Genomic DNA, 18,839 nt, shown 5'->3' with positions numbered 1-18,839 from the left:
GGCAGCCAGTCACAGAGGAGGAGAGGTGGATAATTATCATATATTCCAGCACTGATGGGCTAATTGATTACAACAGCTCAAGGAGGCTCTTGAGAGAGCCCAGGGGGCCTTTTCTGGATGGCCCCTATGAGACAGACCCCCTCCCCATCCACGCTGCAGCGATTTAACCCAACCCCCCAATGCCTTTCCTTGAAATTCAGGTCAACGGAAATATAAAAATTGATGACTGCTAATAAACGGCATGACGGGTTTTAAAAAGGCCTTGAACTGCAAAATAATAACTAGATTTTCACATCCATAAGTATGATAGCATGCAAAGTCAGTTTCAGTTATCATTCAGGTCTGTATCACAAACAATGCGGGAAGAATAACGCACCAAAGTGTGATGCTAAGGGTTTAGGATTTGAACAAGCCACTAAACATAAGTGCTAATGATTACGTAGCGCATTGATATTCATCTGAAATCGATCAACAGAATGCTGTTATCCTAGCATTGCACACTAAAAGTGGGTCAACAGTATGATCCTGAATCCATTTAGTCATGAGTTATTTAAATTCTCCCACCGTCGGGCCGAATGAGGTACAGCTGGCTAAACTATTGCAGAAATACACTGAGATTTGGTTTGCCCTCGGTTATTTATTCAAGCCAGGCTAAAACCAGTATTAGTCAAACCATTAAAGGAATGCAGCCATTAGCATTTTCAGGAAATAATGTTTTTCTTCTTTTTTTTTTAACTGCTTCTCAGAGTGCCCTGTATTATAAGCCATCCATTTAAGTCAAAATGAAACTTCTGAAATCAAACAAGATATACATCAAGAAAAAAAGGTGTTTTTTTGTGTCAAAAATTGGCAATCTCAACATGAGAGACCAGGCAGCTTGCTTTTCTTCCTGCGATAATTTCTGAGCTAGATACTGTATTTTAGTAATCTAATTTTAGCGAGTAGAGGATGTGATTGGCGAAAAAGGGATAGGAGGGAGAGTTTTGCATTCTCAAACGCCCATGCCAAATGATAAGAAAGCCGAATGAATGGTGGCTTTGATGACTGCTCAGGATGTGAGTAGTGAAACCAAGAAACCAAAGCCACATCAGAACGAGAAGCTCTTTCACATCCGTCTTGAGCCACTATGCATGTTTCATTGTATAGATGAAACTACACTGAGGTCACACAAGAACTTCCGGGTTCTCTGCTACTACTGATCTGCAGAGCATGAAATAATGCGTGTTAAATTATTATCTAAGTGATATCATCACTTCACAAAAAGAGGACAAAATCAGTTTTAACTACTTTCAGAATGTGAAATTTCCAGACGCGTAACACATTCTCGCACGTATGCAACACTTGCGATGCAACACTTCTGAAGCATGAGAAATGTGGCATATAAAATAAAATGAAGTAAATGCATGAAGGATGCATCAATGTGTCAATTTCACTGCTTGACACATTTTACCACAGTAAATAATATTTGACATTGATCAGATAGAATCAAAAGAATTTTATTTTATTATTTTATTTGATAATATGTTACTAATTTATTAATTTACTTTACTTTACTTTTAATCTATGAACTATCATAAATCAGGACAAAGTTTGTCCTGATCCACTTCTTAACATTTTGGTTATTTTCAGGTAAATTTGAATGAATCTCCAAATTGAAAACAGCTCTTTTTTGCGGTGCCTCAAGAACCCTGAAATTTTGCCACAGAGCGTTTGATTGTATTTTCACCTATGATGCTTTGTAGAAAGAGTTCCTCTGTGCACATGAGTGTGTGATGGTAAACAGTGTCTGGATGTTACCTTGTGTCTGTCCGGGCATTGGCATCAGTGCCTGGCCCAGCTCGCCGTTCAGCCATAACTGCATGCGTATAAACGGCTCTCTTCCTTTCTGCGTGAGCTTGCTCCAGTGCTTCGGCCGAGAGAGCATGTCGCTCACGCTCCCCTGAGAGAGGCCCAGCACCTGCAACCCGCACACAAACACACAGGGGATACGGTACATGAGATTCAAAGAAAAACAGCCCTGAAACCAATATGAAGATATTTTATGATGCAATAAGAAGAAAGATGCAGCTGGTATTACAAAGTGATACATTTGCATGGAGTATAAAAAAGAAGCCGACACACAAGCGCTCAAATCATTTCTTAGCAGAACGACGGATGGGTAATCAATGGAAGCGTATCTGATGTGAAAAGCACTGACCTTCTCACCAAAGATCCGCTGGCAGATGCCATTCTTGGCTAGTTTGTCTTTGACTTGCTGTGTGAGATCGACAGTGTCTACTTCCTGGTACATGTAGTACTCGTACTGCTCTGGGGTGAGCGGGGGCACCACGGGTTTGGCGACTTTGGGGATGGACAGTAAAGGCGAGGAGGAAGGCAGTGGGCTGCTCTGAGGGGTCTCACTGCCGCTGGGCATCTGCAGACTGAGCTCTGAACTTTGTGAGTACGGGGACTCTGAGCTGGGCCAGTCCTTCCAGTAATCCAGAGAGGAAGCAGGAGCCACGGGCGCGGTGCTGCCCAGCCGAGGGAGCTTCTGGTGGGGGCAAAGAGTAACAGAGTTGGGGTTAGCCATATGAGGGAACTGCATTCTAGTGTGCAAGTACAGGATAATTCTGAGTCTGACTGGAATAATATAAAGTAAATTCAGAACTTCTGGATGAAATAGTATTCCCTGTATGCAATATAGATGTTCGGGTGGCATAAATTACACACAGAATTTTTTCAGTTTCTATATTCTGCTCTCTAAAGACTGGTCTGAAATCATGACATTAATCACAATTATTTTATTGAATTAACAGCCATAGTTTTATGTATATTTTCTGATTTACACATTTAATAGTATTTTAATGATGCATAGAAAAAAAGATATATAGACAACTTATTGACAATATACAACTAAAACAAACTATTCAAATGGTTTTTGTTAATTGAAATAAACATTTTAAAAAAAATATTGACGGAAAATGGAAATTTTAAATGTTGTCCTGGAAACTAACTAAAAAAAGTAGTAAAATAACTAAATCTGAAATAAAAATAAATTTAAACTAAATAAAAATATTGGGGGGAAAAAACAAATAAAAATGACAAAAGCACATTAGATTACTTAAAATTAGAGGTGGGCATAGATTAATTTTTTTAATCTAGATTAATCTAGATTAATTTTGAAATTAATCTAGATTAATCTAGATTAAAATGGCTCATTTGAATTCTGACGAAGGCATTCAGAATATGTGTGCTACCCAAATAATGACTATAAAAGTAAGTCTTTGAGAACGGGTTTCTCCAGCCAGGTGGCGCATTAGACCAGGGGCTCATCTCCTGTTTCCAAAATGCATCACAAACTGCTTGAGAAAGCTGTTCTACTCATAGACTGTAAAAGGTTACTACTGTACTGTTACCGTCCGTAGGCAACATTAGGTAGGCCTATGTTATTATCAACTACTATAGGCTATCAATTAGGGATGGGCGATATGGCCTAAAATCCATATTGTGATATACATTGCAGCCTCTTGCGATAACAATATATATTATAATAAAACCATTTCAGAACAGGTTACACAGACCCTGCTAAACAACTGCTAAATGTTTTTTGTTTTTTTTTTAAGGGTGTATGTAGTTTTGAGAACATATATTGTGCAAAACTGTAAGTATACAACATAATTTTGCAGATAAATAAAATGTAAGTACACTAGCTGCAGAGACTTAAGTAGGTCTAATGTTTATTATGGCTTGGAGCTTATGAAACCCCAAATTTAAAATTAGAATATTGTCTAACTGATGTCTTTTCAGTTAAAAAGAAACACAACAACGATTCTTAAAATCGGGCGCAGACAGAGATTATGTGCTACACCACTAAGATATATTGGGAATAATACGCGCGCGCTGGTATTCAGTGATATCATGTTTCGTTTTGAATTTGAGGTGGTAGAACGGATTAGTCGTGTGTTAACTTACCGAACTGTGACCCCACACACTCTGTCTATAGTTTGCTGCTGCTCGTCGGACGGCTTAAATCCGAACCAAGTCCAAATAATGGATGTTGCACGGATCTTTTTCACCAGCTTTCACTTTCAGCCGTGTTTACTTGAGATGACGATGAATATGATGCGTTGCAGCCGGGTTTACCTCGCGGCCGCGGGTAGATTGCGTCATCATAGCTTGTGTAGTATATAGACGAATTCGGCGAAACTACCGGAAGTAAGCGGGCGCCATTACTGAGCTGTTGCTGGGTAGCGTTGCGCCATTGCCTCCTATTGGTTTGGTTGCGTCCACTGGAATAAACAGCCCGCGATTTACGACTGTCACTAACGTTACATCTACAACTTTACTATTCTTCCTCTGCCGAGTTATTTGTACAGTATGAGTGTTGTTAATGGTCTGTGAAAATCGGACAGGTCCTTTTAGAACTAACGTTATGTGTTTATCATCTGGTAGAGTGTGCATTATTTAGCTAACCAAACCATCCGGAGCTCAGATCATTTTGACCCTCTATCAGTGACCTGTAGTTGGCATTTTGTTGATCATCGGATGCCAGGCGAAGGAGAAAATACTCTTTAAAACAACCGAAGGGGCGCGTTGGGGCAGTAGTAACATTACTTATGTCTGTTGTTAATGTTTGATTTGCTTGACTGTGACTCTCACTCTGAGAACCAACAACGCTAGCAGTTAGCTGTACCACCCTTTCCTTTTGAAATGTGAAAATGAGATAAATAATGGTCACAAATGAAAAACATGAATTCGTTTATTTGATATTCATTTATTTATTGTTGCCAAATGGACAGATCTTTTTATAGTTTCCTCGTTAGCTAGCCTAGCTAGCATAGTTATTGCCAAGCTATTTTCATAAATAATCTGTAAGATCGTTTGTACCTTCATCTGTGACTGGAGCCCACTGTCTTAACATCATCAACCCAACAAGTCATACTGCCTGGCTGTAGCTGTCATCGAGGGTGCGTTATCACGGAGGTTTGTTTATACTAGTAACAGCTCAGTAATGGCGTCGCCACAAGATGGCAGCCTACACAGAACGCTCGTCGGATTCGTCTATAGAGTAGTTCCCAACCCAACTTTGAGAATAGATTAACGGCGATATTTTTTTTATCGCGCGATAAGAGTCTCGCGTTAACGCAGCACGTTAACGCCGATAACGGCGCACCACTACTTAAAATAAAATAAAAAACAAAAATATAAGCTTTAAATTATAATACTTCAAAATATCATAATATTATATAACTAATACTAAACCTGAAATAAAAATAAATTTAAACTAAATAAAAATATTGGGGGGAAAAAACAAATAAAAATGACAAAAGCACATTAGATTACTTAAAATAAAATACAAAAATATAAGCTTTAAATTATAATACTTCAAAATATCATAATATTATATAACTAATACTAAAATAACACGCATAAATATACATGTTACTAATAATGCACTATACCTCCTTGCTATCCTCTTGGCTGTGGGGATCTTCGCTAACGGAGGTCTGCCCGGTTCCGCGGCGCTCAGAAAGACCTGTGCTCCACCAGTGTTCCCTCCAAGAACCCCCACCTACACCTCCTCCACTCTCAGAGAGACGTCCGAGCTTGGGCACCCCATCCAGCCCCATATCTGAGACGGCCACCTCACCCATCTCCTTCTTCACCCCACTGTGGAAGTCTAAGAGAGGAGAGGTGGAGGGCTTTTTCAGAGACTGAGCAATTGGGGTGTAGGGGAGAGTGGAGAGCGGGGAGCCCAGGAGCTTTGAGCCCAGCAGCGAGAGATCTGTCGGGGCCATAGAGCTGGCCTTCAATACAGGCTCCAAAGCCACCTGCTGGGCCTCCATCTCCCTCCGAGCCTGCTCAAGGATGGAGCGAATGTTCTCGTCAGAGTTGCTGGAGGAGGACGGAGGCTGAGAATTCTCAACTGCAGGAACAGAAGACAACATGTAAGTGGTCACAATCTGTTTTACCAATAAATCACCATATTATTACTCAAAAAACCGGCCTAAATAAAAATAACTATTCTGGCATTATATACTCTTCCTTGTGTTTTCAAAACCCATATGACTTACTTTCTTCTGTGGAACACAAAAGTAGAAAAATTTAAGAATGTTATGTCAGTGAAAGAATATAGTTACCACAAGCTGTCAAGCTTCAAAAAAGACAAAATAGTTTCATAAAATGACAATTTTGCTATATAGACTAATGTTATGATACTCTAATGGTGTTTTTATACTCATATGTCTCTTATTTTTGGATATCAACAGCCCCTGACCATATACTTCTATACTATAGCATGGAAAAGAGTAGCGTTAACATTCAAAAACATCATCTTTTGTGTTCCACAGAAGAATAAAAGCTATACTGGTTTGGAAAGACATGAGGGTAAATAAATGATGACAGAACTCTCATGTTGGATGAACTACTCATAGGGTGCCAGTAAGAGATTGCTGCCCTATGTTACCCAATAATACTGTAGAATAAATTTGGAGTTTAATGTAAATGTAATATATACTGTATATAAATGCTATAATATTACAGCAAAAGGAACTCTCTGTAAAGAGTTTCAAATAATAAAGTTAAAGACGTCAGTTTTCTGAGAGTTAGATCATAAAAGATTTCTCAACATGTGTATACACTGGGTTTTTCATTGATGTATATATATAAAACATACATCGGTCATAAATCTCCATGACTCAGACTGATTTATGACAGTGAGAAGTTAATTGGAAGCAGTAGCGCTCTTGGCGTGGGAGTAAAATCTGGGGGGAACTTTCAACAGACAGCACAAAACCTCACCAAGTCTTAGACTGTGTGCATATATTTGGAAATAGCTGCCCGACCCTCTGTGGTAACCTGATCGCCGTTGCCTCTCCCCCACGCCGTCTGCAGTGGCAGGTGGGGAAGAGACAGTTAGTTTAATTCCGTTACACAAGCTTGGACAGGAAAAGGTAAAAGTGGGAATTTTAAACACTCAAAACAGGGAGGATACGACTCAGTATGTTATTGACTGATATAATCATTTGTTTTAGACAGTTCTTGTGTGCAAAAATCTACATTGCAATTACAGTTTTAGCCAACATACATTACTGTTCAAAAGTTGTTTGAAAGGAGTCTCACCAAGGCTGCATTTATCAAAAATACAGTAAAAACAGTAATATTGTAAAATAGCATTACAATTTAAAATGACCGTTTTCTGTTTTAATATATTTTTAAATGTAATTTACTCCTCTACTGGCAAATCTGAATTTTCAGTGTCACATGATCCTTCAGAAAACATTCTAATATGCTGATTGGGTGCGCAAGAAACATATCATCAATGCTTAAAAAAAAGTTGCGCTGCTTTATTTTGTTAGAAACCTTAATTTATTTTTAAAACATTCAAAAGAACAGCATTCATTTGAGATAGAAAAAAATCTTTTGTAGAATTATAAATGACTTATTACTTCTGAACAATTGAATGCATCCTTGCTTAATAAAATTTATTTAAAACAAAACACTTACCTACCCTAACCTTTTGAACAGTAGTGTATTTTATTAGTATGACGATGCCACAATCAGTTCTACATCAGAAAACTTACTGGCTCATTTAGAAAAAGTGAATGCAAGAATGATCGTATTCAGGTGACAAAAGTGAGTCCTATCCTGAAGTGACTTTAACTGGTTGTGGGTCAATGGAAAACAGGTGTGAATGCCTGGACCCTTGTTTTCCTGATGGCATAAAAAGACTCACCTGCTTTCTGCACTTGTAACTCTCTCTTGGCCTGCTCCAAGATGGACTTGATGGCTTCATCGGAGCCGGTCTCAGGTGTGCGGATCCGCGTGGTGATGTTACCTGTGAAGACACGACAAGGACATGTAGCTGTGCGTGAGACATCATGTGTAACAACAACATATAGATCAGTTTTGTTCTGAAATGGAGCACAATATACAACCTTTTAGATTGAAAACAGCAAAAAAAATATTGCTATGCTCTTTACTATTTCTGCACGGCAAGTTTAAACAGGTGCAAACGCAAGCTTACTTTAACAACAATCTATGCGGTATGCTAAAATAAGACTGGCACTTTTTTTATGTTATGGAAATGCAATCCTGCAACCAAACTCAACGGCACAGAACTAAAAAACCATTAGCAATCGTTTGCTTGTCTATAATACTGTGTGAATCAGCACCTGCACTGCCCCTGGCTACAGCAGCACTTCCTGTGTAAGGACTGAAACCTTTTCCTGTCCTCCACAAGTCCACAGAACAAAGAGTCGGTGAGATTTGGACAAAGTCCATGAGAAACAACGGAGCTTGTATGGAAGTATCATCAGACGGGTCGGCGCAATAATAATAAATATGGAGAGAGAGAGAAGGGGAAAAAGTGGCAGAGGAACTGCCCAATGAGCAGTGGGAAACAGGGCAAGGTCAGAGTCACTGGTGTGTGATGAGAGCAGCTGGACAAGTGTGTGAGGTGGAAGTAATGCTCTCTCGCCCTTTCTCTCTCACACACACACACACACACACACAGGCTAGCCACCCACAGCGCCGCCCTAGGGGAGACTCAACCACCAGTTGTAATGTGGTGGCACTGTGGATCTGCCTGAAGGATTCTGCCACACACACACATATATAAACACACAAGCTGACCACAAAATAACATGACAGACTTCTCAAGGACCTCCGTGATGGAAAGTTACATTGGTTTAGACTTGATAACACTCACATAAAGTTTTTCCAAAGTTTGAAACTAATCTATGAAGTCAAAGGTGTAGCAGTTATTGTAAACCGCTGTCTTCAGACAGTCGGAACGAGACTTTTTTTTTTATTCCAGTCACACTTCTTCCAGCCCTGTCTGTCTAACTCACTTGTTTTGCAACAGATTCCAGGCCAGAGATTGAGAAGAAACAGACCAGCACAACAAAAACATACAGACAGAGCGGATCTGACACTCCAGAAACTCGTAACACGAGAGGGAAGGCGTGAGACAGACCTGGCCGCGTGGAGCCTTCCGAGCCGGTTCTTCGCTTCGGAACATCCTGAAATACTCTGTTCAGGTTCTGGCCTGGGTTCTCTGTTGGAAAACAAGTGGCGGAAGATAGAAATAAAGTAAGACCAAGCCCTAAACTTCTGCTGTCAGTTGTCCAATCATCTCCAGGGCTCAACAATAAGAATGACCCAAATATGAGAGATTTTTTTAGGCCTGTTGATGGAAATGTCACCTGTCCTATCAGTCTAGTGTTGCAGCATCACTGCATGACGTGCAAATGATCTGCATTTGGAATTTGAATGCACCTGATTTAGATGTGTTACTATGGTTATTTAGCTATTATTAGAGAAGACAGATTAAATTTTGTTGTATCTGCTACAATGACCAGTTTTCATCTCATTGAATCATGAATCATTTGCATAGCTTTCAGAGTTATATTGTAATTTTATCATTTCCAGCACTTACTGCAAATTAAAAACCTAAATTATTATTTTTTCTTTGGTGAAGAAAATATATTTTAATTTTTATTGTTTAATATTTAAAAAAAAAAATCTGCTTTTCAGAAAAATATATTTTATATATTGTTTAATTTAAATAAAAATACAAATATATATAGTAGTAGACAGCTTTATATTTGTCACAATTACAATTCAAACATTTAAAAACACCAATAAAAATACACATTACAAACACAAATAATAAGAATTAATATTTAGAAAAAAATATTTTTTTCTGAAAACCTGAAAAAGAAACTTTTTTAATTTAACTAATAACTAATTAAATTAATAAACTATTAACTATTAAATAAAATTTCAATTTATAAATATAGAAACTATAACTAAAAAATATTTTAAAGTATTTTTTTTTTTTTTTTTAGTTTTGGGTAATAATAATATATTTCTCTAAAAGGTAGGGGGGGGGGGAACCTAAATCATTTTCTGAAGCATTTAAAATGTGTTGCAAAAGAATTCTTATTGTTGAGCTCTGATCTTATATAGATGTCAGAATGTCTTCACAGTCAGTTTTGGAAACACTTAGTAATTCTAATCCAAAGTAATACCTTTACATGAACTGATAAGTGTAAATATCCTTTGAATGGTAGTTTGTTAAGCTTAAACACAAATCGACCTAGTCTGACCTCATAGAAAGCCACCTGCACCCTGCAGAACTCACTCGAGTGATTATTTCAACATTAATGTGCTCCTTTAGCCCAGGTCTTTGATGTGAATGAATGGGTTTTAAGGTTTTTACAAAGTTCCTACTCCCATGGGAGACCACAAGCCGACTCTATGGAGGCAGACAGCCAGACCAGACTCCCTTGAAGACGTTCCAAACCGGTGTGCAGACGCACGGGCAGCACAGTCAGCCTTTTTCAGCTCCGGCTCTGTTTCAAAACTACTGCCTCACAGCTAGACTGAACAAACTTAGACTCGGCTCAACACGGCTTCAAGGATTCACAGCCAACTGCCCTCATATGCAAGTACTCTCGCTCACGCTGGGCTCGGCCTTGATTTGTTCACTCTAGCTGTGAAACACAGACTTGAGGCAAAACATAACGCTTGCAAACCTCTCTGAACTTCCTCTTCACCCGTAGGCTGAGACCGAAATGAAAGAAAGGGTTGACTCCTGATGTTTAGCTCTAATCAACAAGCCGCCTGTGCCAACTGAGTACTAATAGCGTTTTCGTCAGAATCTAGTATCTAGTCTCTATGCGCTTCATGTAGTTATCTGAAGACTCTCAATTTTGAAAGTTATGTGCACCATTGCATTGTGGATGAAAGGGTTAGGGTTAGCCTAAAGCTTATCGAAAGGGAATCATGGAAGCCTGTTTTCACCCAAAATAAAAAATAAAAAAATAAAAAATAAAATTGCGGCTTCATACTTCACGATTGTGTCTTTATACATCACGACTGACACATCATACCTTACAAATGTGACTTTTTTTTACCTCACAAATGCAACTTTATACCTCGCACCTTTTTTACCTCACAAATTAACTTTTTTCACAAATTAACTTTTGACTCATAATTGCGACTTATTTATATAGTTAAAAAAATATATATATATACCTCACGAATGAGACTTCATAGCTCACAATTGTGACTATAATAGCTCACAAATACGACTTCACACCTCAAAAACATCACAAACATCTCACAAATGCAACTTTATAAGTGTCAATTGCCACCTCATCTCACAAATTTTAGTTCAAAGTGTTAATTTGGTTCTTATTTAAAATTTTATCTCACAATTACCCAATCCAAATTTTTGGAGGCAGAAACAAGCTTCAATATGGGGTAGTACATCTGGATCACAGCAATCGCAAAGCACTGCCCTCTCGTTATTGCACATATTTGACTATTTAACGCATCCGATTTGACTCTTTAAAGGGATATGTGCTCTGTGAGAATGCTAACATTAGTGTGCCCATGTTGAAGTTGCTTATATATGAGAGAAATTTATCATGCTGTTACAGAGCACATTTTAGTCGCATGCATAATGTTTGAAAATAAACGCGAGTTGGGACATCATCTGAGATAACAAGGTTATGTCTTTTCCTCAAGCTCTGTTACTGACCTCTCTGCCTGCCCTGGATGCTCCTCAGCGCCAGGATGTTCTGCTCATCAGACAGGAAGTGCTTCATCTTGTGAAACGGCTCTTTGCCACGGATGGTTAACTTGCTCCAGGGTTTGGGCCGGGCCAGAATCTCACTGACAGAGCCTTGGGACAGACCCAGAACATAATGACCAAACACACGCTGACCGATGTTGTGTTTGATCAGCTGCTCCTTGACCTGTCGGGCGATCTCAGCCGTGTCCATTTCCTCCCCTTCCGACGTGCTACCCGCGCCCTCCGACTGGCTGGGGGAGGGCGCCATGCCGTTAACCTCCGGGCTGCCCGCTGATTGAGGGGGTAGGGGGCTGGAGAGAGAATTGGTTGTAGCGTAATGGGGTGGCCCGAACAGAACAGAACTTGGAGAAGGGTCCTGGAGGGCTTTGGTGTAGATGGTTTGCATGAGCTGCCTCTGAAGAAGAGAGTTGAGTGCCATTTTGCCAGCCAGTGGGGGGAACGTGGCACCCACGCTGGCCATGCCGGGGGTAAAGAAGTCTGGCCCGATGCCCGTGGGGGAAAAAGGGTGGGTACCGTTGGCACTGGCAGCAGATTCGGAGGTAGCGGTGCCCGTCCTCATCAAAAGCTGAGGGGAGGGAGGAGGAGGAGACCCCTGGAGTGTGGTAGGGACCGGAGTGGCAGGAAGACGCTGAGGGTTTTCCACTGTAGTTTCATTACTTTTCCGCCCCAATGCACCTGTAAAACAAACCGATGGGTGACGAGGAAAATCATGGATACTGATTTAGACTGATACTAAATATATTTAAGAGATAAATGCAGAGTAAAATCCTGGCAAGATGATTTTGTATCATCCTGAAGGGGTTTATTTTGGGAGACTGGCCAACTGACAGTACATTCACTTATTACATGGCTACTTAATGAATTAAGTAAGAAATATTAAAATATTGAGTAAAGTTGAGTAAAGAAAGAGTACATTCCAAAGACATAACTAGCAAAAGGAAATCGGTTAACTGGAACAGTTTAGCCATCATTATACAAAAAAATATGACTACACAATGCCATCTGACCAATCACAATCAAGTATTCCAGAGAGATGTGAAATAGGACTATTACTCCAATGATGACTGTCCATAAAGAACATTTAATTAGCATAGTTCTAGACTTTTAGCCACTTTATACTGAAATGGGAAAGGAGGTCATCTAAGCAGGAATGGGACTGGAACGTATAGAAGGCCAGATTCAAACCACAGCCGTATCTGTTTGTGTATGTGTATGAGTGCGCATGTGCCACAGGCTGACGTTTAACACTGATCTCCTCTGAGGTCTGTAGACTAGCAGGCATGTCCAGAGATATCAGGCCAGGCAACTGTGCGTGGGCTACCTGCTCATGCTGTGGGGACTGTTCACTGCAAGGGATTGTGGGTGTCAGTACGGTTATCCTTTTTGCCATGACAAAACACCTCTGCTGTGTGCGCTTCCATAACAATACCATCACTTTATACAACGGTGGCAAAATCAATATCCAGTGCAATAGAATTCTGTTGGCTGTCAGAGACAGATACATGCTACGATCACAGACGATTCTCTGTCATTGCCGTCAGCAGCGAATGCCAGGTTTAAAAATGCAAAATTTGTGATATAAAGTCACATTTAAAACGCAAATTAAATGTATGATCTCCATGGGGTGTCCAGAGGTGTTCTGTAATGACATTTTCAGCCTCACACATTCAGAGCGTAGTCGAAAGGGCAGGAAAAGGGAAATAAGGCCTAATTATCACATTGGTCTCCGCTAGCCGTTCAGGATTTATGCAAGCCCCAGGTGACCTGATCTCCTACATACCAAATCCTAATATGTTGCTGCCTCTAGAAAAGGGTGAACTGACCTTCACAACACGGGTGCCTCCAAACCTAACTCGTCACTATCAGTATGATCTGTTACGATATTTATTCATTTTTTTCTTGGGGCCAAATAAAATCATTCAGCTCAAGTTCTGAAAGTTTTTTTAGGTCATGTTGCACATCCTACTGGATTTTAGATGAAGTTAGGTTTGGAAAAAAGAAATCAATAAAATCACCAAAGGTGCTGTGTATAAACTGCAGCTTTGCAATTTCCCAGTAACTGGAAGTTAATGTTTCTCAGAATAGGCTGGACACTGGAAACTCACCACTGAAGTCACTGTTGGCCAGTCGTTTCAATGCGCTCTCTGAGAGCTGGTTATGGTCTTTCCCTGTCAGCAACATCTCCAAAGGCTTGGACGAGTCCTAAAATGAAGGATAGATGAGGGAGAGGAGAAAAAATAGGAAGGAAGGAAACAGAAAAGAGGGGGGAAAGGAAGTGAGGAAGGATGTAAAAAGGCAGAAGGCAATTGAATGAACAAAAACAAAAGGAAAGTTATGGAAAGGGAAGTAAGGAAGAAAGAAAACAAACAAATGTAAAGTTTTAGAAAGGAAGGAAGGAAGGAAGGAAGGAAGGAAGGAAGGAAGGAAGGAAGGAAGGAAGGAAGGAAGGAAGGAAGGAAGGAAACAGACAGGAAGGAAAAGAAAGGAAGAAGTCAATTGAAGGAATAAAAACAAAAGGAAAGTTATAGAAAGGGAAGTAAGAAAGAAAGAAAAACAAATGTAAAGTTTTAGAAAGGAAGGAAGGAAGGAAGGAAGGAAGGAAGGAAGGAAGAAAGGAAGGAAGGAAGGAAGGAAGGAAGGAAGGAAGGAAGGAAGGAAGGAAGGAAAAGAAAGGAAGAAGTCAATTGAAGGAACAAAAACAAAATGAAAGTTATAGAAAGGGAAGTAAGAAAGAAAGAAAAACAAATGTACAGTTTTAGAAAGGAAGGAAAGAAGGAAGAAGGGAAATTAAGGCATAAACAAGGAAAGGAATGGGAAGGAAGGAAGGAAGGAAGGAAGGAAGGATGAAAGAAACAAAAGCAAAGATATGGAAAGGAAAGAAAGGAAAGAAAGAAATGGGGGAAGAAAATTTAAAAAGTGAGGAAATGAAAGGAAGGAAGTGATGAATGAAGGAAGGGAACAGAAAGGAAGGAAAAGAAAAGAAATGAGGAATGAATGGAGAAAGAATATAAAGGAAGAAGGAAAGAATGAAACATTAAGAAAACAACTGGAAAAAATCTCAGATATCAGCTCTTTCACATGAATTTAGATGAAAAAAATTAATACATGTATCTTCTTTTTTTTAAAATAAATGAATAAATGAATTTAAAAAGCATCAACGCCAATAAAACATGCTGCCTTTCACAATTATAATGCATTTAAAGGACAAATCAATACAAATCAACTTTATTCTTTCTAATGACATGACGTCTTACCTGTGCTGAAGAGTGATGATCTGATGAGTTGTGCTCGATTGATTTCAGGGTGCTGGCGAGAGTAAAAAAAAAAAAAAAAAGAAAAAAAAAAGTGTACGTATTAAAATAATGGTCCTACAAGCATAAAATATGCCTTCGCTTTCCGTTTCAGGTCAAGAACTGAACGCTTAATAGGCGTTGGCTCAGCGTTCGTGATTCGAAAATTTCTGTGACACCTACAATCACGTTACCCAAATTAACCTGTGTGCCTAGCTGCACTCTACCCAGCGCTGATCTGTTATCTATGGATTAAACCGGGCCATTTTCAAAAGCCTTTTGGGTGAAAACACTCATTATATCACGGTGGAATGTGCCTCGAGTAGACAACAAGCTATCAATATACATTCAGCAAAGCGGCTTTTTAGGCCGATCATCAGACAAGCACAGATCTTAACAACACCCTCTATTCATGGATTACTTGCTTTATAAGTCCCAATTGGGAATATTACGCCTAAAATCGAGTTATGCAACGGACAGCCAGACATCTCCCGAAGCCTCCCAACACACACACCGATAGCACAGACGAGCGGCCGAGCCAAAAACACACACATCACTCAATTAGGTTATCGCCGATGCAAACTACGTTAGCCTCCTCATTACAGCTGTGGCTGGAGATGAAACGCAGAAATCCCTCAGTCCTGTGCAGAAACCACTCCGACAACAAAGCGTGCTTAATCTGCTTTTCTCAAAAATAAGACCCAATACTCCTCGCATACCTAAGGTTCTTTGAATTTATTAAACCGAACGGAGATTACCACAGAGTAAAATTCCTTCTGGTAAAATATGGGAATAAAAGATCCGTGCGCAGACGGAGTTTGGCGATCCCTGCGGTTCATATCTCAGCTTGGCTGTACTACATCAGATCAAATTCAGTACGTCTGACTGTAAAGTTCAAGACCACCAGGTAATGAGGACTCATAGTTCGAGCCCTGCAGCGAGAAAGGACGGGGAAGACACATGCATAATGGAGCGGCAGATAAAGGTTAAGAATGGTCTGAGGGTCTTAAATTATAAAGGTGGATACAACATGACCAGTTCAGGTCACTGCAAACAAAACCTTTGCTTATTTAGACCTACGATACAGTCAATTCATGGTATTACGTACTTGGATATCACGTTAAGGTTGATGCAACATCAGCGTTAAAATGATGTTAATGATGCTAAAATATTCACACATATGAGAAGGAAAAGGCTAAAGCATCAGGATTATTTGTGCTGACAGAATTAGTGCTTTAGAACTTACCCGAGTTCTCGTTTGATCTCCTCGTAGTCAGACTGCTCTTGAAGCTTTTCTTCGAGATGCTGGGGAGGGGAAAAGGCAGATATACTTATTTATAAGCAAAATTGTAATGTGAATCAGTGTATGAACTGTATTAAGCTCTGAAAATTCACAATATTCACTTTAGAGAGGCACTTCCAATGAGAATTCGGTCAATGTACTCTGTCTTTTTGGAGATTGATAGACATGGTCATAATGAGCTTAAAGAGCTGCATAGAGGGTCTTCAAAAAATCTTCCGTAGATAGCAAACAGCAAACGAGTTTGGGATAGGTAAGTAATGGCAGATTTTTTTTGTGCAATATCCCTTTAAGGGGCTCAAAATACATAGAATTTAAAAAGAAACAAACCATTAAACATGTCTTTCCCATGTTATTATTGTGATAAAATTACAAATAAATTCAATTAAAAATGAAATTGAAACCAGAATATTTTTGTTCATATACAACACCGTTCAGAAGTTTGGGGTTAGTAAGACTTAATATTTGTAATATTTTAATTCAGCAAGGATGTGTTAAATTGATCAAAAGTGATAGTAGCAATACTTATAATCTGATAAAATATTTCTTTCAAATGCAATTTTTTTAATAAAAATGTATTCAGCTCAGGAATAAATTATATTTTAAAATATATTTAAAAAACTGTTACTTTAAATAATTAATTTCACAGTATTACTGCTTTACTGTATTTTTGATCAAATAAATTGCTTTTGGTGACCAACTCCAAACTTTTGACTTCTGTGTGTATACACAGTATATAACTGAAACACACTGAAGTCACTCTGGATAAGAGTTTTGTATAGATATTTTTTGGTAATTCTCCATTCTCATATATTTCAAACTTTGAGTAAATATTGTGAAATTAAGTGTACAAATGTAGCTATTTTGTGTACATTTATTTGTATTGTTTATTTGCTATCTTTAAATTGTTATATACTTTGGCTTTATATCAGCCGTTCTGCTTTCTAGATATCGACCATTAAAAAAAAAACACATTTAGCTCGACCACTATTCCGTATGTGCGTCCAAGAATGTGTATGCGCTCATGAATCTGTCCGCACTGCACATGCTCAGATTCTTCAGTAGAACTTGAGTCTGCTCCAGGCAGGGCAGATCAGAGCAGTCTCTCCGTGTGAGGCTCAGCGAAGGCTTCGTCTCAGCTCAGTCTCCTGCCATCCAACCAGCTGTCATTCAAACTCTAAACATTCACTACATAGGTCACATGGCTCGTGTGAGCCGCTGCAACATTTACAGGCCTGTCCTGCAGCCGACTGCTGCCACGAGCAGGACCATTCGCTTCATCCAACATGAAATGTCGAGTTGAAACAGCCCGTGTCTGGAGTCCAGTGTTAATGTGACTTAAGATGGGCCGCTGCTCCATAATGAACCACCAGGCTCATTCACTTGTCCTTGTTAAAGCTGTCAGCGAACTAAAGAGAGGAGCTTCTTCATTTATGCTTATGTATTAATGAAGAAGGCTGTGAGGTACAGCGATTTTATCACAGGTAAGGACTGCAATGCAGGAATTTTTATATAGCACTAACACTCTAAACAGTTCAAACAGTGTTCAATACTGGCTGGAGGGCACAAATTATGCCCTACTTGATATATTACCTATATTTTTTATTAATATGCTTCAGTGACTGACCTTTAGTACGGCCTCTTTGGAGCTCAGCTGCTGCTCAAGCTGACTGATCTGATTGGTGGAGGTCTCGCTGAGCTGGGCCAGACTGGCCTGGAGTCTTTGAACATCCTCGGCCAAACGCTCCACCTCCCTCTCCTTAGCACCCAACTCTGCCTCCAGACTGGTGCAAGATAGCGCCTCCAGAGACTTGTCCTATACACAACAAATACACACTTTTTACAATGCTGCATTGACAACGTAAACGGTAACACTTCCTGTGCGTTTTCCAAGCAGTGCAATGTGAATTACTATTCTGTATAAAATGTGATATATAATTAAACCTGCCTTGTCAAGCATGTAGATACTGTGTAAAGCATTATGAAGGTATTTTAAATGCACTATATTCATAACACCCTATGTATGTAATGTACATTGCAAATGTTTCATAAATAATTATATAACCATAATTAAATATAACAGTATTATATTGCTTATGATTAATTATGTTTATATATTTCATGCTGTAAACATTCATTCATCATTTTTTCAAAATTTATTTACTAACTATAAATAAATGAATATTAAAATGTAATTAATAATTATACAGTAGTCAACATTTGAAGTGGATCAAATACAATGTGTGTGTTTACATACACATACATAAAAATGAAAAAATACATCACACATTAAAAAATTATACTGGCCACAATTATTTACAATGGCATTGTAAATGCATAATACATTAGGAATATCAGGTATTATATTACAAATATTTCTTACAATTAATCATGATTCAATCTTCTTTGAAAACACTAATTGATTAATCAATCTTTTTATAATAATATTAATAAGAACAATTACAGTATCAATCAAATTAATTAATCAAGTTATAATATTTACAATTATTTACAACAACATTGTGAATGCTAATGCACTGGGAATATCTCCATAATGCATTAAATTATTATAGGCTTCATGGAAAGTGTTCCCACATTACCATTCCCTCCTTTATTCTCCCTCTTTCTGCCCCTCTCTCTACAGTACAGGCAAGCAGAGAATCAC

General features: G+C 38.9%; 1 protein-coding gene across 9 annotated transcripts in view; it reads right to left on the bottom strand.

The window, feature by feature from the left end:
- The window catches only part of cux1a (cut-like homeobox 1a), a 121,688-nt gene that overhangs the window by 16,857 nt on the left and 85,992 nt on the right, over nt 1-18,839 (bottom strand). For 4 of the 9 annotated variants that reach the window (XM_079862334.1, XM_079862326.1, XM_079862328.1 and 1 more), the window contains exons 11-21: nt 17,802-17,990; nt 16,121-16,179; nt 14,839-14,890; nt 13,690-13,786; nt 11,531-12,259; nt 8,957-9,037; nt 7,715-7,816; nt 6,781-6,867; nt 5,442-5,905; nt 2,198-2,530; nt 1,798-1,957 (exon numbers count right to left, since the gene is read on the bottom strand). In XM_079862334.1, coding sequence (XP_079718460.1) covers nt 1,798-1,957; nt 2,198-2,530; nt 5,442-5,905; nt 6,781-6,867; nt 7,715-7,816; nt 8,957-9,037; nt 11,531-12,259; nt 13,690-13,786; nt 14,839-14,890; nt 16,121-16,179; nt 17,802-17,990 — 2,353 coding nt within the window. The remainder of the gene's footprint in view (nt 1-1,797; nt 1,958-2,197; nt 2,531-5,441; nt 5,906-6,780; nt 6,868-7,714; nt 7,817-8,956; nt 9,038-11,530; nt 12,260-13,689; nt 13,787-14,838; nt 14,891-16,120; nt 16,180-17,801; nt 17,991-18,839) is intronic. The other 5 variants (XM_079862330.1, XM_079862332.1, XM_079862329.1 and 2 more) reach the window with 3 other exon arrangements.

The sequence above is a fragment of the Squalius cephalus genome (assembly GCF_949319135.1).
Source record: "Squalius cephalus genome assembly, chromosome: 24".
NCBI lineage: Eukaryota > Metazoa > Chordata > Actinopteri > Cypriniformes > Leuciscidae > Squalius > Squalius cephalus.
This window is presented reverse-complemented; position numbering and strand designations above follow the sequence as displayed.